Source organism: Poecilia latipinna, unplaced genomic scaffold (assembly GCF_001443285.1).
Source record: "Poecilia latipinna isolate Pla-1442-1.1 unplaced genomic scaffold, P_latipinna-1.0 Scaffold13, whole genome shotgun sequence".
Classification (NCBI taxonomy): Eukaryota; Metazoa; Chordata; class Actinopteri; order Cyprinodontiformes; family Poeciliidae; genus Poecilia; species Poecilia latipinna.
In genome coordinates, this window is record NW_015112629.1 from 245,284 (window position 1) to 261,103 (window position 15,820).

General features: G+C 37.0%; 1 protein-coding gene across 2 annotated transcripts in view; it reads right to left on the minus strand.

Annotated features, from left to right (window-relative positions):
- sfswap (splicing factor SWAP) overlaps window positions 1-15,820 on the minus strand; it is a 64,639-nt gene that overhangs the window by 22,940 nt on the left and 25,879 nt on the right. For both annotated transcript variants that reach the window (XM_015031058.1, XM_015031067.1), the window contains exons 11-14: window positions 13,261-13,327; window positions 11,433-11,536; window positions 11,191-11,320; window positions 7,172-7,368 (exon numbers count right to left, since the gene is read on the minus strand). In XM_015031058.1, the coding sequence (XP_014886544.1) occupies window positions 7,172-7,368; window positions 11,191-11,320; window positions 11,433-11,536; window positions 13,261-13,327 (498 nt within the window). The remainder of the gene's footprint in view (window positions 1-7,171; window positions 7,369-11,190; window positions 11,321-11,432; window positions 11,537-13,260; window positions 13,328-15,820) is intronic.

Here is a 15,820-nt window from a genome sequence, read left to right on the forward strand (position 1 = left end):
AAAAAAAAGACAGACAGAAATGACAGAAAAGCCTCACCACCAAAAAAGAAGTTGGCATGTTGAATGGGTCTAATAGTCGTTGTGCAGCCTTCATTGCCTCAAAGGTTTATCTTGGTTTTAATTTCATAACACTGAGCTTTAAAGATCTTCTACCATTCTTACAATCTTGCCCCCAGTTTGTTGCAACAAAATAAATGTAGGATACATTTTTTATTTTTATAATAATCTCCAAGTTGTGCTACATTCCCCAAGAAAACACAATCAAGTATTGTAAATGATAATTTCCAAGACACTCATCAATTTAGAAATTTAAATTACAAACATGCTTCAGATACATTTAGTTATCAATGATTTTGGTACAAACTAATTTTGCTCAACATGGAGCTCCTAACCAACTAAATAAAAGCTTTTTTTTTTGTTAAAATTATAGAACTACAATAAAACATTAATTCATTTTAAAACATTAAATCTTTACCAAGAGTGACAAGAAGCCTAGAGGGCGCTGAACACTATATTTAAAACAGTAGCAGTTTTTCAACACAATAGAAACAGAGTGGATGTGTTTCTCCAATTCAGCCACCTCTTATGTGTGAACTTAAATTTGTAAGCAATAGGTGGAGCATACGGGGGGAAAAAGGTGAGCTGGGAATGATGAAAGAAGATGAAAGAAGGAGGCAAATTGGTAAAGGAGCTGGCAGGAGAGAAACAAAAACTCATCATAAGACAATAAATAGAGTGAGAAAAGGAGCAACATTTATTCCAATGCTCAATTTAAACATTATTTAGGTGTGTGATGTAGCACCAAAAAATAATGAAATGGTAGAAAGGGAGATGTGGTTAAAAAAAAAAAATAAAAAAAATCATACCTGGCATCTTCATATGGAAAGATCAGATATGAGTTAGAAAACAAAAGATGAGCCTGGTCAGAAGGGATGAGAGGCTGTTGTATAAAAAAACTTATTTTTATTTTTTTTTAATATATTAAAAAGAGAACCATAAACAGTAATTATCTAAGTAGTAGGCAGTGGGCATCTTACTAATTAACAAGACATTATCAAAAGGATTCACAGTGAGAAAGAGAGAAGCTGTTATCTCACTGCATAATAATTAAGACCCCAACATGAGCTGAAAAGTTGTAAAATATCTCACTGATAGCCAATTATAAAACTCAAGATCCTCTCCCTGTGTTCTATAATAAACATGAAATAAAATATAAAATCCCTGTAGAGTGGAACATTTAAAGATTATCACAAGACACTTTTACTTCAGAATATTATAAACGGCAGAAAAAAAAAAAAAAAAAAAAAAAAAAACCTGCCTGGGTCTGTGTAGCTCAGCCAGAGGGTTTGGTCTTCTCATGACACCTTACACTGCCTACTCCAATCATGTTGCATATTCAACACAATAAACACTGTATGAAACATGCAGCGTTCGCATCAGTGGATCCAAGACGGCTGCTTCAACCAACTCTGCAAACACATGCTGCAATCCACTCACAGTAAGCCACAACGCTAACTGTGATATCCAAATGTTTCAAGATTCACCTCTTCGCCAAAACGAAGAAGCTTCGGTCACCTTTAAGCATTTCTGAATTCAGCTAGACCTGGCTCCAAACAGCGCTTCTACAAAACGAACAAATCGATACACAAGGCTGCAGTTTTTTTTTTGTTTTTTTTTTCCCATCTGACTCCATCTTTGATTTTGAACAAGTCCTCTAATTAGGAGGATCTTGTAAGCATTAATGTACCTGTAGAAACATACACTCAGAATTAAAATGACTTCCCACTAGTGGGTTGGTTCTCCGCAAGTTCAATGTCTTTTTAACTTTATTGAATAAATTGGCACATTTCTAGATATTGTACTCCCTCTGCCAGATGCAGTAAAGGCAGACAAGGTGAACTTGAGCAACTCTGCGAAGGATTTTCTAAGTTTCCTTAGTCTCTAGACGTGTAAAGCTGATAGAAACATATAGCAGAAGACTTGCTATATGTAAGCACAGAGAAAGGTGCTTCAGTCAAGGATGCTGAACGCAATTGCACGTATCAACTTCTGTTACAAGTGAAACTTTTTTCAAACCATATAATCGCTTGTTCCACTTAATTATGCAACACCAAAAAAACAAAAACAACCCCATAAAATACATAAAAATTCTGATTGTGGAGTGCTAATGTAAAAAACGCTCTAGGGGCATGAATGCTTTTATGAAGTACTGCATCTATTTACTGATCGCTAAGCCCTTACACTAAATATTTATTGTACTCCTAGAGGATGAGTACACCCAGAGGGCCACTGCAGCAGCCGCAGACTAGAATGAGCGCTGCTGCTGCAGCAGTGACAAGAGCCAACCCTACAGCCACCTGGCCTTTTAGGCAGCAGGCCAGTTCTGCGTGCACCTGACGTGATAACAAGAGGATCCGACATCCAACATCCATCATACGAAAGTTCAATCTACACATCAAATGGCTGCTGTGTCTTATTTACACTATAAAGAACTCCTGTCTTTTAGTACGTTTTTGATATGACAAAAGCTTGAAAAGCCTCTATGAATCCTAAAAAAAAAATAAATATATAAAACGTATCTCATTTTGCTAAAGGAGAAAAGACAAACTCTGGTTAAATGAAAAAGCTTCTAGATTTAAGAGTCAGTTTTCATTACTATGAGTCACTCTAGCTGATTGGTTCACCACCTCCACACACTGTGCTCTGAGTATTTAATAACATTTACTACACCTGCCTTGCCACTGGAGAGGAAAATAGATAAACAGGTACCATCATAGTAAAAAAAAAAAAAGCTTTTTATAAGTGTAGAATACACAAGAAGTACAGACACCAAAATCATCTGAGGAAATAAAGGCAAAAAAAAAAAGAATACCATGAACTCTATGGATTATCTAGATCAATCAAAACGTTAGGACTAATTCTGCCCCCGCTCTGTTAGTAAAAAGTGTGCCTTTTTGAAGTAAAAGATGCAAGAATTCATTATCAGTGCCAGCAGCTGTAGGATGATAAACTTATTCAGCATACAAATGCAGCCTCTTCTCTTTTTAATGACTGAATGAAACCCCTGGAATAAAGCTGCCCACATGAAAAGTGTCTAAGCCGAGCCTGCCAGCTCATCATTATGTGCGCTACACTTCATCCTGCATGAAAAAAAAAAAAAAAAAAAAAAAACTTTCAATGTGCAGTGGATGTCAATTGTGTCTTCTATGTGATACCATTTAGAGATGTTATACGCTAATGCGGGGTTGCATGTTAATAAGTGCCACTGCATCAAAAAAAAAAAAAAAAAAGGCAAGCAGAATCACTACAATGCTGCTTAGATGTAGACAGAGTCAGGTGCACAAATGCCCTTTTTTTGACAGTGTTTAATTCTGCATTTTGAGCCATTCTTTTCCCACGGTGGAACAAAGATACACTCAAGAGTTTTAAAAGAAAAATTGGCTGCACAAGTTCTGTTTTATTGTAGGTTTCATGTGCTGAAACTAGTGTGAAAATGATACATAGAGGGTCAAATGTAAACATAAACCGCATCAAATGTTTACAATCTGTCCTTTATTAGGCTGTAGAGAAATCACATGCTTTTTCTAGCCATGTTGAGAACCTGGCCCAGTTCTGCCTGAACATGTGACTATATTCTCATGAGAAATGTTGGAGCTTATATTGACTGACTGGTTCCTTGGCAGAGTGCAGACCACAACTTTTCAACAGGGTTCAGGTTGGAGCCATTCTAGGAGGATAATGTTTGTGAGTTATATCCAAAACTGCGATATTATTTTGGGAACTTTGTCCAGTTTTAATTGCAAACAGTTGATTCATTTCGGGGTAGTGCACAATTTTTTGAGCAGGCTCTTCTTTATTGGTGTTACCTTTCCATTTCATGGTGATGCCAAACTGGCTTCACTACAGGCATCGTCTGTGGATCTTCCAGTTTAGTAAGAGTTTCCACGTTGGTGAGGATGTAGTATATTTTCAAGACACCATGAAATTGCACAAGAGTTATGCACAAAGTGTCTTATCAAACCAAAAGTTGGATTAAATTTAAAAGGCATGAGGAATAACAATATAAATAGATATTAAAAAAGACAAGGTAGAGACAGTTCTAGTCAGGATTGTGTTCCGACTTTTAGATTACAAAATGTGACAAGATGTTTTTTTTTTTTTTGCTCTGATAAAATTTGCCACTGTTCTTTCACAGCCCTCCTGTGGCAATGAATGTTTTTTTTTTTTTTTTTTTTTTTTTCTCACTCCTGCTGCCAGCCTCATATTACAAACCCCTCAATTTCACCCCAATCAGTTTTATTGTTTATATCCAAAGCTATAAGAAAGCTCTGTCACAAAAGGGCTCTTCCCACACAAAGAGAGGGAATGAAACTGGCTAGTTTCAGATGTGGCTTCCTATGTAAATGTACAATGGGGAATGTCAGGATGGAGTGTTTAATGGGACAAGCCTTGTTGTCAGATTGAGATTTGGATGGACTATTGTACTATAAATTTAAATGTTTTTTTAGGGTTATTGTATTGGGATGCACATCAACTAAAAATAAATCAATCTTTATTTCTAAAGATCTTTCCCAACAGAAAAGAATGTAGGACAAAGCGTTCAACATAAAGCAACAGAAACAAAAGGATAACTCCCGCCCAAGTTACAGGCACATTCACACACAGACTTCACATGACCACCCATAGACTTGCAAATGGCTATGACCACAAAGGAAGCCCAGTCTCGAGCATAATTGTCTATAATGAGGTAATATGGAGTTCTGATAAGATTACAGACTTGAAGAAAAGAAAGGGAAAGTAAAAAAAAGTGAAAATAATACAATGCAAGACATCTACATCTGATGACTTGGCTAAAAAAATAGGTAAGACTAATATGTGAAATAAATTAAAATGAACAAAAGAATTGCAATTAACATCCAAGGAAAAATAATAAAAAGATAAAAAATGGATCAAAACTTTAATAATAAAATGTAAATACAAATAAAGAAAACATGAATTCTAAATGTTTATGCTTCCAACTACGCTGAATTTCTCCTTGTGGGACAATCTCTACTTTACTCATGAAGGGTGTGAAACAGTTGTATTCCCTTAGCTTGAGGGAAGCAGCTTCCTGAGGAGGAAGTTCAAATCACTTCATCAGAAGAAATTCTACAAACCAAAACAAAAGGAACATCCATATCTGTGTGTTTATGCACTAATGACCACAAGCTGATCACAGAGAGCTGCTTGAGCCGTGACTGATTTTAATTTCAGAGCAGACTCTCAGTCTGCCACACAGCTCTCCACTGTCTCATATCAGTGTGGAAGACACTGTTGTTTCAGAACAGCAACTGGGGAACAAGCCCAAGTTTTATAGCTAGATGACATTATCGCTGATGGTTTTTTTTTTTTTTTTCTTCTTCTTCTCATCATTAGTGAATAAAGGCGCTGGGGCTTTTCTTTGGCAGACAGTTGTATGCTGTGTTTAAGGTGTATTTTGAAAAGACGTGTGCGTTCTTCCCCAAGCAATGAGTCTTACCCATGCAATGTGAACCGTCTATAAAGCTTACCATGTGAACAGTACTTATGGGTGTACTTAGTCCTAAGGTCCACCTAGTTCTTCGATAACCGCTATGATGTAGCAAAACACCTACTATAGTAGCTTTAATAGTATAAATTAGAAGGTGGAAAACAATATCAAAGGTGAGCTGCAATTTCTGCCAGATAATGTATTAACTTTCTGCTTTGCTCCTCTGAATGAGTGAAAGATGGAATCATTAGCGTAAAAAAAAGCCTTGCTCCATTAAATGGGACTTCAGCAGATGGACTTGAGGCATCTTAAGGCTATGAGTTCAGTTTTTGAAACAAATGTAAAGTAGAAAACAGTCTGAAAGATTTTGTCATCACTTCTCATTAAAATGAGAGTGACAAGTTAATGTTTACACAAGTATTGCTGTCTTGGATGTTATTCGAGGTTCCGTTTTGAAAATTGTGTTAGAAAAGACTTGTAAATTGTTATTAAGCTGACACTTTGATATGTTATTATCCAACATGAGTAAAAAGTGACATGCACAAGTGCAATGTCAAAATGATTAATGCCTGTCGCCTTGTAGAGTATGAGTGTGCATTCTGTGCTATAGTGGAAAAAAAAAATAGCAGATGATTTTCAAAAAAAGTTGCTTTAATCGCCCACCTTCCCTTTTCAATATTTTGACACCTGTTGTCACAGGTAAAGCTCTCTCCTGTAGAAAAGATTTGCTTTACCAAACATTTATGACAACGAAAGCCTAAAAGGGGTCACAGTGATGGCTTGTACCCAGCAGTGGTAAAAAGAAATAAAAGGAGACTCATATTTTCAAAATCACATAAAGATTCTCAATATGTCAATGTATAAAGTCTGTCTTTGAATTTAACACAGCAATTACATCACGCCTTCAAACATTGACATTCTATATGGTATATATGTTGTATTCCATATTTTGTGGATGATGTCTGTGACACGTCTCATGACAGAAAGCATTAGAGTACAGCAGCACTGCTTTGGAGAGGTTTAGCCACACACCAAGCTCCATTGTTGTCTTCAGGAATTTGAAAGCAAAGTAATTACTTTTAAGTCTGCACTCAAATAATTACGGTTTCCTTGATAACATTTCGTCTGTAAGCGGTCGGCAATGACCCAACTTTTAGGGACAATCTTTGTGAGACTAAGTTGAAGGTTATTCAAGGTATTTGAAGCACAGCAGAAGCAATAAAGACGAGATATGGTTAGTCACCAGGTAGGATGGTAAGCAGACGTGTCAAGACACTTGAGGCAAAAAAGATACAAGGGAACTGGTCCCATGTGAATAAAACATGACACCGTCTCTCCCCACTTTTGAATCACTCTCCAAAATTGTTACTACATGCTTTGACGTCAAGCTACTTTGGTGCAAAAGGAAGTTGTGGGAAGAAAAAAGGGGGGAAAATAAGGGAGGGAGGAAGACTCAAGCATAAAACTCGGACAGTTTTTTGGGTGTTATGTGACACTCAAATATTCTCTATGCTGTTCAGCACGAAATACTTACAAAATTATTTCATCATAATTTACTTTTCAAGCACATCTTCTTAGAAATCATGTAAACTGTCAGTGAGTGTTTACTCTTTCCAAACTTATTCTGAGAAAAAGACCCATCACGAAGACCTGTGTTCTTACCTCTTGCTGTGTATACGACTCTAGCTCCGCTCTCTTGGCCTCAGGCTCTCCAGCGATTGGACCGCGGAGCGTCTGCAGGAAGAGCGCTGCCTTCCTTTTCCTCTCCGCCTGTAGCTGTTTCTCCTTGGACTCCTTAGATGCCTGGGCCAGCTTCTCCCTGGCTGCAGCTGCGAGGCGATCCTCCAGTTTCTGCTTGGCTGCAGGGAACAAGACGAACAAGGAAACACAGGAGAAATGTTTGGAAGGTAGTCACTTTCCTATTATGTTTTGACCACTGAGACATTCAACTACCAAGTAGTTGAAAGTCTACAGGAGGTAGAAAATAGGAGCCTGTTTATAACAACAACAACTAAAAGAAAGAAGGGAAGAAAAATGAAAAAAAAAAACAAAAACATACTTAGACAAAATCAAAAGTGAAGCAACAAGAAGGAGAAAAAAAAAAAAGTACTTTTCCACATTTACTGACGCATTTAACCAAGGTAATTTCAGGGAATTTTCTGAGTTCACAACAGCTAAAGTTTGACAGAGAGGTTCTGCAAAAAATTGTAACACCCAAATGTATTTGTGTGGTACATAATGTCATGCATTCAAGGGTTTATACAGAAAAATTCAAAGTGGGATAGAAAATATGGTATGGGAGACAATACATGTTGGTAATAATGAAAATATAAACTATTTGGTAAATGAAAGAAGAAGGTGCAGTAAAAGTAAAAGGAGGTTGGGGTTAGAAAGGTAAAGAAGAACACCAAGGAATGATGAGGTGCTAAGAGACAAATGAAAACAAAGGAAGTCCAATGTAGACGCATAATATATAAGAAAATGCTAACCAAAACCCCACTTTTTTAGGTTATGCAACCGCTGGGGATACAGGAATCTCTAAAGCGCTAAAAATAGGGCAGCTGCTGAGGCAAATCACATTTGAGTACAGTGAACAGCAGCCAGGATGAGTAGAATCCATCTGTACCCCAGACAATGACAACACAATATTGGCATTCATTCGTCTCGCTGATGTATTTTCAGAATCATCGTCAATTAGATGCATGAGAATATAAAAGCTGTGGAAAATGCGGCAACAATTTGGTATTTAATTATTATCCAATTAATTTTGGAGACTTTTGCAGCATGAAAATGCTGGAAAAGGATGGCAGATCTGATTCCAAGTACTGGATTAGAATCTCATTTTAGGTATTTTTTTAAATGATCAGCCTATGAGACGCAAATGACAAACGGTATGCCAGTTTTTAACAGCAGCCTACTGTTAGGCACACGGTTTGTAAAAACTACAATACAGGCCATGCATTTAATTAGTAAACTGCTGTCTGTGGATGAAAACATTAACAGACAAATTGTGAGTTTATAGTATTGAAGTCAGATATATGTTAAAAACTAAAACACTTAAATCAAGTCTATGTACTGCAGAGCTCAATCTGTGGGGTCTATCAATGTTTATGGTCTTAAAAGGTTTTATATTGTTTTCTTTTTGACAAAATACATTTTTATCGTACTGAATTCAAATAAAAAAAAAATCACATTCTATGAAAAGGGGGAGAAGTGAACTGAAAAAAAAAGAAAAAGAAAAAAAAAGTAATGAAAGTCATTCACTTTTGATGATACTTGGTTGGTTAATCATATAAGTCAAACTATATCACCATCAAAGTCTGTAACTGTTTAAAACCCTGGAATGTGAACTAAAATGAGAAGTATCTGGTACGATTTACACATCGATAATCATTTCCAGCTGCCCACAATCAAAACAGCACATCTACTGGGAAATGTTTGCATCTCCAGTTTGTTTATCACAAACACCATTTAATGTGGGTGGCCTTTCTTCACGCCATCACCACAGATAAGTGTTTGCTGTCTGCTACTGATCCTTATGCTATCTGATCAAGTTAGGCCCACTGACTGACAGCCACATTGCTGCACAGCAGAAGCAATTCGGTCAGCTTTTTATTAGGCTGCTGCCGCCTCTTTCTCTGGCCGCCTGTCAATTTAAAAGAAAAAAGAAAAAAAAAAGCCATTAGATTCTAAAACTGTTCCAGTGAACCTAAAGAAACCTGACAACCTCGTTGATGCTGAAAGTAGCACATTTGTCTTTGACCGTCCATCTGTCTTTTAAGGTTCAATTTAACGGCTGTCTTTCTAGTCAAAAGGTCATTATTATGATTTTGATCTAATCGGTAACTATAATAAAATGCAAAACATTTCTCTCTTTAAAGAAACAGGCTGTCTCAAGGGCGTTTGTTGAAACCACTTACAAGATGATTTCAATCAGGAAAATCTGATATGCATGGCAATAAAGATTCAGTACGCCATTCCGAATTCACCGCACTGAAAATGGTGACAGAGCACGAAGTCATGGGATACTGCTGAAGAGAGTTTATGTTGTTGGTTACTTGCCTTTTCATAATTTGAAAATTAGTATAATTGTGATGAAGAGTTCAAGGACAGCCATCCCTGCACCTGTTCAGGTTTTATTAACTGCAGTGATAAAAGATGACCAACTAATTAAAGCCTGTAAAAGGTTATATTAGGCTGTAACGGCCCATGCTTGACAACAAGCTTGCTTAATAAATCAACAACATGGAAATATTGAATTTCTACTCCATTGGCATCCGATGACGGTGATCACATGTGAAAATGACTTTGAAGTGGTGTCTTTATTTTCAGAATTTCATTTCAACAAGTGAAACAGCCTAGAGATTCATAATATATTTAACATGCTTAGGTAGAAATATCATCACTTGGAAAATGATAATGAAAGTTAGAATTATTTTCTGATATTCTTAGAAAACTTGAATATTACTAAGAACAACTGAGAAACGTTACACCATAATCTACACAAGAGCGGGGAAGACTTCTCACTTCACAGTTGCCACCAATGAGTCATATTTCTTTTTTTCTTAACCAAGTCTGATTCAGACACAACAAACATGCTTTACCTAGAAGAAGAAGAAAGAGGACTGGACAGTTGTTCAGTGTACCAATAAATTGGCTCAGATTTCTTTGATGTTGTGAGATCAGTGATTGGCTGATGCTTACATGAGAGAGCAGTCTTATCCACCAATCTTATCGACCTCTGCAAAGATCTAAAAATCAACCACCGTCTTCTTTTGCTCTGCTGTGAGTTGAGGGCTTCCTGACAGTCCTGCCCACCAGGTCACCTCTGCATGTGTGCAATTAACAGTAGTCACTGTGGCCAACTTATTGTCTTTTAAGACAACAGAATCACTATTGGTCAAAATCAGTATTGGCATGTCAGGCTTTTTTAAAGATAACTGATCAGCCAGAAATCTGCAAACTGCAACCCCAGCCCAGTGGTCAACGATCTTGTTTTTAATTGAACATTAAATTTGCTTTCAGAAAGGAAGTTAAGGCATTAGAGTCACTGAGAGATGAGAGGCACAAAATCAAAGGGTGAAGAGTATTGCAAGAATTTGAGGAGCTATGACATCTGCTGCTGTTGGGTTGTTGTGTTAACTCAAGACCAAAGTCAGCGCAGCTGTTTAACTGGAAGTGGAAATTTAAGAGGACCTTCATGCTTCCCTTTGCTGCCCATGTTTATAATGATGCTTATTTTATTTTCCAACAAGACCTGGCAGCTTTTCACAACTCCAAAAAGTACCAATATGTGACTTAATAACAATAGTATGCTGTGCTTGATTGTCCAAACAACAGGACTGACATAAACCACTCGGAGAATACAAGAACTTCCTTTACACCACAGGGGGATGGCTTCTGAGTCACACCACAACGATGCTGTCAGTCATGCAAAAGAAGCCCGGACCACAAATCCAGCCCCACAATAAATAATAGGACATAAATATGTGTTTTAGGTAAGTGCAAAATGTTTTCCTGCACCATAAAAGGTTAAAATGAGACATGTCGACATCTTGAAAGCGTTTATGAGATTATAATTCGAGGTCAAGTCAGTCAACAGATTGTACCTGCGTAATAAGTAATGTGGATATAAAGCAGTGCTCAAGATTATCAGTTTAATTTGGTTTTTTTGTAATTACCTTGTTTTGCTTCCAGCTCTTCTAACGTTAGGACAGGTTTCTTCTCTTCAGATGTAATCACAGGAGGCGGCTCTTTTTCAACCATTATAGCTCCACTCGTCACAGCATCAAGCCCCTCGTCTTCCAAAAACTACCAGCAAAAAAAAACAAAAACAATCACTGTCAGATTACTTTGATATTAAAAAAACACAACATCTACACATGACTGTGGATGTTATATAAAAGACAAATTTAAAATCGACCTTGTCCTCATCTGAATCATCGTCCAGCCTCACTCTGTTCTTCTCCAGGGGAAGAAGGTCATTTTCCTTTGGCTTGATGGCAAAAGAGATGGGGGCAAAAGAGGCTGTGAAAGCACAAAGACAAAGGTTAAGTGATTTAAAAAAAGACCCAAGGAGGGTTCGAAAGAGGGCATACTTGATCATCCAGGCCTATTTTGGTTTCTTCAGTAAATTGGAACGAAGGAAAGTAAGGTTAAAAAAACTGAACACGAAAGAGATTAGGTGAAAGAGGAGGAGAGAAAGGAGGGCCAAATGACAGAAGGAGAAAAGGGAACTGGGTCTTTTTTTTTTTAACACCAAAAAAAAAAAAAAAAAGCCAATTATAAACAGCCAGGAAAACAGGCAGTTGAAGCAGTAGGATGCAATGTATTTCTATTTCATTACCAAATAAATTTTCTCTAGTAGAGATGAAAGAAGACTGTGTGCCTTATTCCCTGAAGCAATATCCTTAATATAGGACCAAGATCCTTATAGTGAAGGGCTGTATATGTTACTTGGGCTCTTTTCTGTCTTGATATTAGTTTTCCCCAGCCCGGTCCATGATCAGTGGCATCCCAATAATCAGTCTGCATGAATGCCTCATTTCCATACAGAGCCTGTGCATGTTTATGGCTCCCGCCAGCACAGAGGTAAGCAGTCTAATCTTTGCATAGACATTTGTGGCCCGATATCATCAAATGAGATTGTCAACGTAAACACAACCACACTCATGGGTGCCTGTACAAAAGTGACAATATAAAGCTCATAGACATACATTAAAGTAACTAAATGCTCAGGGGCAATTATGCACATGTTTGCTCAAGGACTTTCCATCTTATTTTAGAAGGACGGTAATAAAAAAAAAAAAAAAAAGAGCTCAACTGAAGTGCATAACATAAACTGTGTCGTGCAAATTTATTTCTTTGCACTTGCTTTTATTTCACCACACTGCGACTACAAATTTTAATACATTTAATTGGGATTTAGTGCGGTACACCAACTTGAAGTGCTGTATACTGTTGAAATAAAACAACAACAACAGATAATATTTACATTTCTTTTATATTTAGCTTTCCTTAGTCTAACTAGTGGAGAAAAGAATCCCTATGACGCTGTGCTGCCATCAATTACCAGAGTACTTGGCCAGTGTATGACTAATGTTGTGCGTTTTAGTCACTCCTTGGTTGCCATGGCAGGATTTTTCGGGGAATGAAGAAGCGCCCGTTGTGGATCACTTTGATGTTTCACATCGTGGAGCTGAAATTGCAGAACCAAAGGATGTGGCTCACAACATGCAGTATTCACCTACATGTTGGCATTGCCCTTAGGAGGAAATGCCACACACAGCACTAAGCTCCATTATCTGCATAATATTATCTACATCGGTTTGTGCTAATCAACATAATTCTCAGATCAGATGGACTAAGGAGGATAATATGACACTCTGTTCTAAACAGCTGCTCCAGATGTTTTTGTGCCATGTCAAACTGCTTTGGCATATTGTCCCTCACAGTTTCAGGGTTATGAATACCATCCTGAGATGGATGAGGGGCGTAATACTGGCAGACAACTTCAAAGCCCCATCTCCAAACATGTCAGTTTATCAAGTGCATAGATCTGAGAAAGAAAAGACTCCTGAAAGAGGCTATTCACTTCCTTCTTAGTTAAGAGAATCTGTTAAGAAATATCTCTGCAGCCCAAATAGAACACATTAAAGTTTGTAGCTGCAAGAGGTCAAAATGTGGGAAAACCTTAGAGTATGAATACATTACAAGATGACGTATTCATGTGTTTTGCAATAATAAGTTACCTTTTGTGAGCTTGGAGTCATTAGCCGAGTCGTCTGATTGAAGCATATCTTCGTTTGTTGTCACACTCTAGATGAAAAGACAGCAAAAGACATAATTCAAATGAGATCAATTTAAATTGTTAAAATGCAGATCAGTAAAATGTAGGGCATCCATCAAAACTTATTGCTTTTTTTTTTTTTTTTTCTGTGATGAATCCACAAAAAACAGGCAAAACTTTGACAAGAGGCAGATGGTGCTGAAAATGAGACGTCAGTAAAGCCTGAATACGTTCATTTGTTACATAATGCAGGGTTAGATACGCACCAGCAGCGTGTGGAAAAAGTTAGTTAGGAAAGCTTTACAACACATACAAGTGTTTGCGACGCATCCGCCTTGTGCAGTACCACAAATGGATGACGCTGAAACGTTAGAAAGGATCATTTCTTTTCATTGGTACGCTAAAATTACAGCCATTTTATTTAATCATTGTAATTATCTACATAGAGGGGTGAATCTAAATTTGAGGTTAACATTTTGCAGCAGAGGAAAAAAAAGCTGATGTGGAAAAAATGAAAGGAGACTCCTGGGTAAATTCTCCGTTCTGCAACATTTCTGTAACAGAAGCTGGGCACCATTAAAGATATGCAACGTTTGGGAAAATGCAAAAGTAGGGTAAAGTTGGTCCACATAAAAGGAAATTTAAAAGTGCCATACTTTTATGCTAATTTACCCTAAATGGTGAAAGACAAGATATTCAACCAGATATTGCTCTAAAAACATTTGATAAAAGCTATACTCTCATTTTCATGTTGCAAGAATAAATAAGTATCTTATCACTCAGCAAAACATGACATTGAAGGTGAAGGGAAACATATGTTAGCACAGGGGTAAGGTGTTTGTTGTTGTTCATCAGGATTTTGACCCGATGCTTTAAAGAAATTAATGTTTCATGCCAGCTACTTGGCCCGTGTATGACCCCAATGTTGTGCTTCTTCTGCCACTCTTTGGTTGGCATGGAAGGATGTTTGGGAGTCTTTGCCATTCCAACAGGTGATAAAAACCTAGTTCACCCATGATATGTAGTATAAATCCATCTGTAACGTCTAGATTATGCTTCAAGATTGTTTATTTTGCCATTCTGTCCTCCTCAGTTAATGAAACCACCAAACTAATTAGTGACAAACAGTTTCCACCCAGTGTGGATCTGGGAGTCAAATTCTGACTTATTGAAAGCTAGGTTTGACTCATTAGTGACATTTCTTTAATTTCCTGTTGTAGCATGTTCTGATAGGGAGATGCAATCAATAAAGCATTGTTTTTTTAAAAAATGAGAAACATGAAGGCTTGTAAAAATTATTTAAAAAAAAGATTAATTTAAAACATGTTGCGATTTCAACACTTGTCAAAAACCCAAAGGTTGATAAATGAGGTTGTAGCACAATAATCGCTACATGTACAGTTTATATTAGTTGGTACTGTAATGTAGCAAACTAATGGCATCTCATTTTTAATAAATAACATGCTTATCAGAATAGTCATGTTTATATTCTGATCTTTCTTATAATGTCAAGGCTGCATTTTTCTTCCCATGACTCCCCCATTTATACACCTGCCTGCCTAATTATTAAAAGCTTTCCATTTTCTACTATAGAACCTAATACACTCAGCTTAAACATCTGGCCATGATATAATACGTGGGAAGAACTGATGGGACGAGGGGTGATGGAGGTCAAATGAAAGGGAAAGATGTAGCCTCATGAGATACATTTCAAAAGGTTTAAAGAACATTTGAGAGGAACATTGGGTTGTGAGTGATCTATGCTTTCAAAGTCGGTGAACAAAATCAGAATGACCCCAGAAGATGACCTCTTCAGAGAACTCAAATATCAAAGCTCAGAGTTGAATAAGTGGGAGGAAAGACAGATTAAAACATCCCAGGAAGACTTGATTGAAAAAATAAAGATTATCTCAAACAGATCAGAGGGTAACCTTTCACACCCGTTAGCTTTCTTTAGCTGCGAGGTCCTTGCCTTTTGTAAACTATAAGATAGAATATTGGTACTGATAGAAAGCAGAAATGTCTGCAATGAAACGGAAATATTCTACAGATCCTGACCACAAAATTGTTGAATTCAGAGTTTCGACACATTTTCTCATTCCTTATTAGCTTATGCTAAACTACAAACAACAACAAAAACTTTGCTGAGCCTTTACATCAGGGTAGCAATGAGAAATGCACAAAATAATTCTTGGACACACTTCACTGACAGGGGACATCACATTAAATCTACCACAGGCTGAGACTGTCTCAAATGCAATAACTACAAAGTTAATTAAACTTAAATGCGTCTCTCAAAATGCTGAATTAATGTTCTTTAAATTTGATCATCAAAATTTCTAGGCTTTATCACTTCTCAGTGCATGTGAGACCTCGAAGTAAAGCACTTGCTCCAGGAAATAATATCGTCATCTCCCATGTTAAAGATTCTATGTCTCCTAGAAATGCAAGCAATAAGTAAAAACAAGCAAAAAAAAAAAAAAAAAAAAACAGTAGAAGGATGATTTTCTTTCTGTGTGACA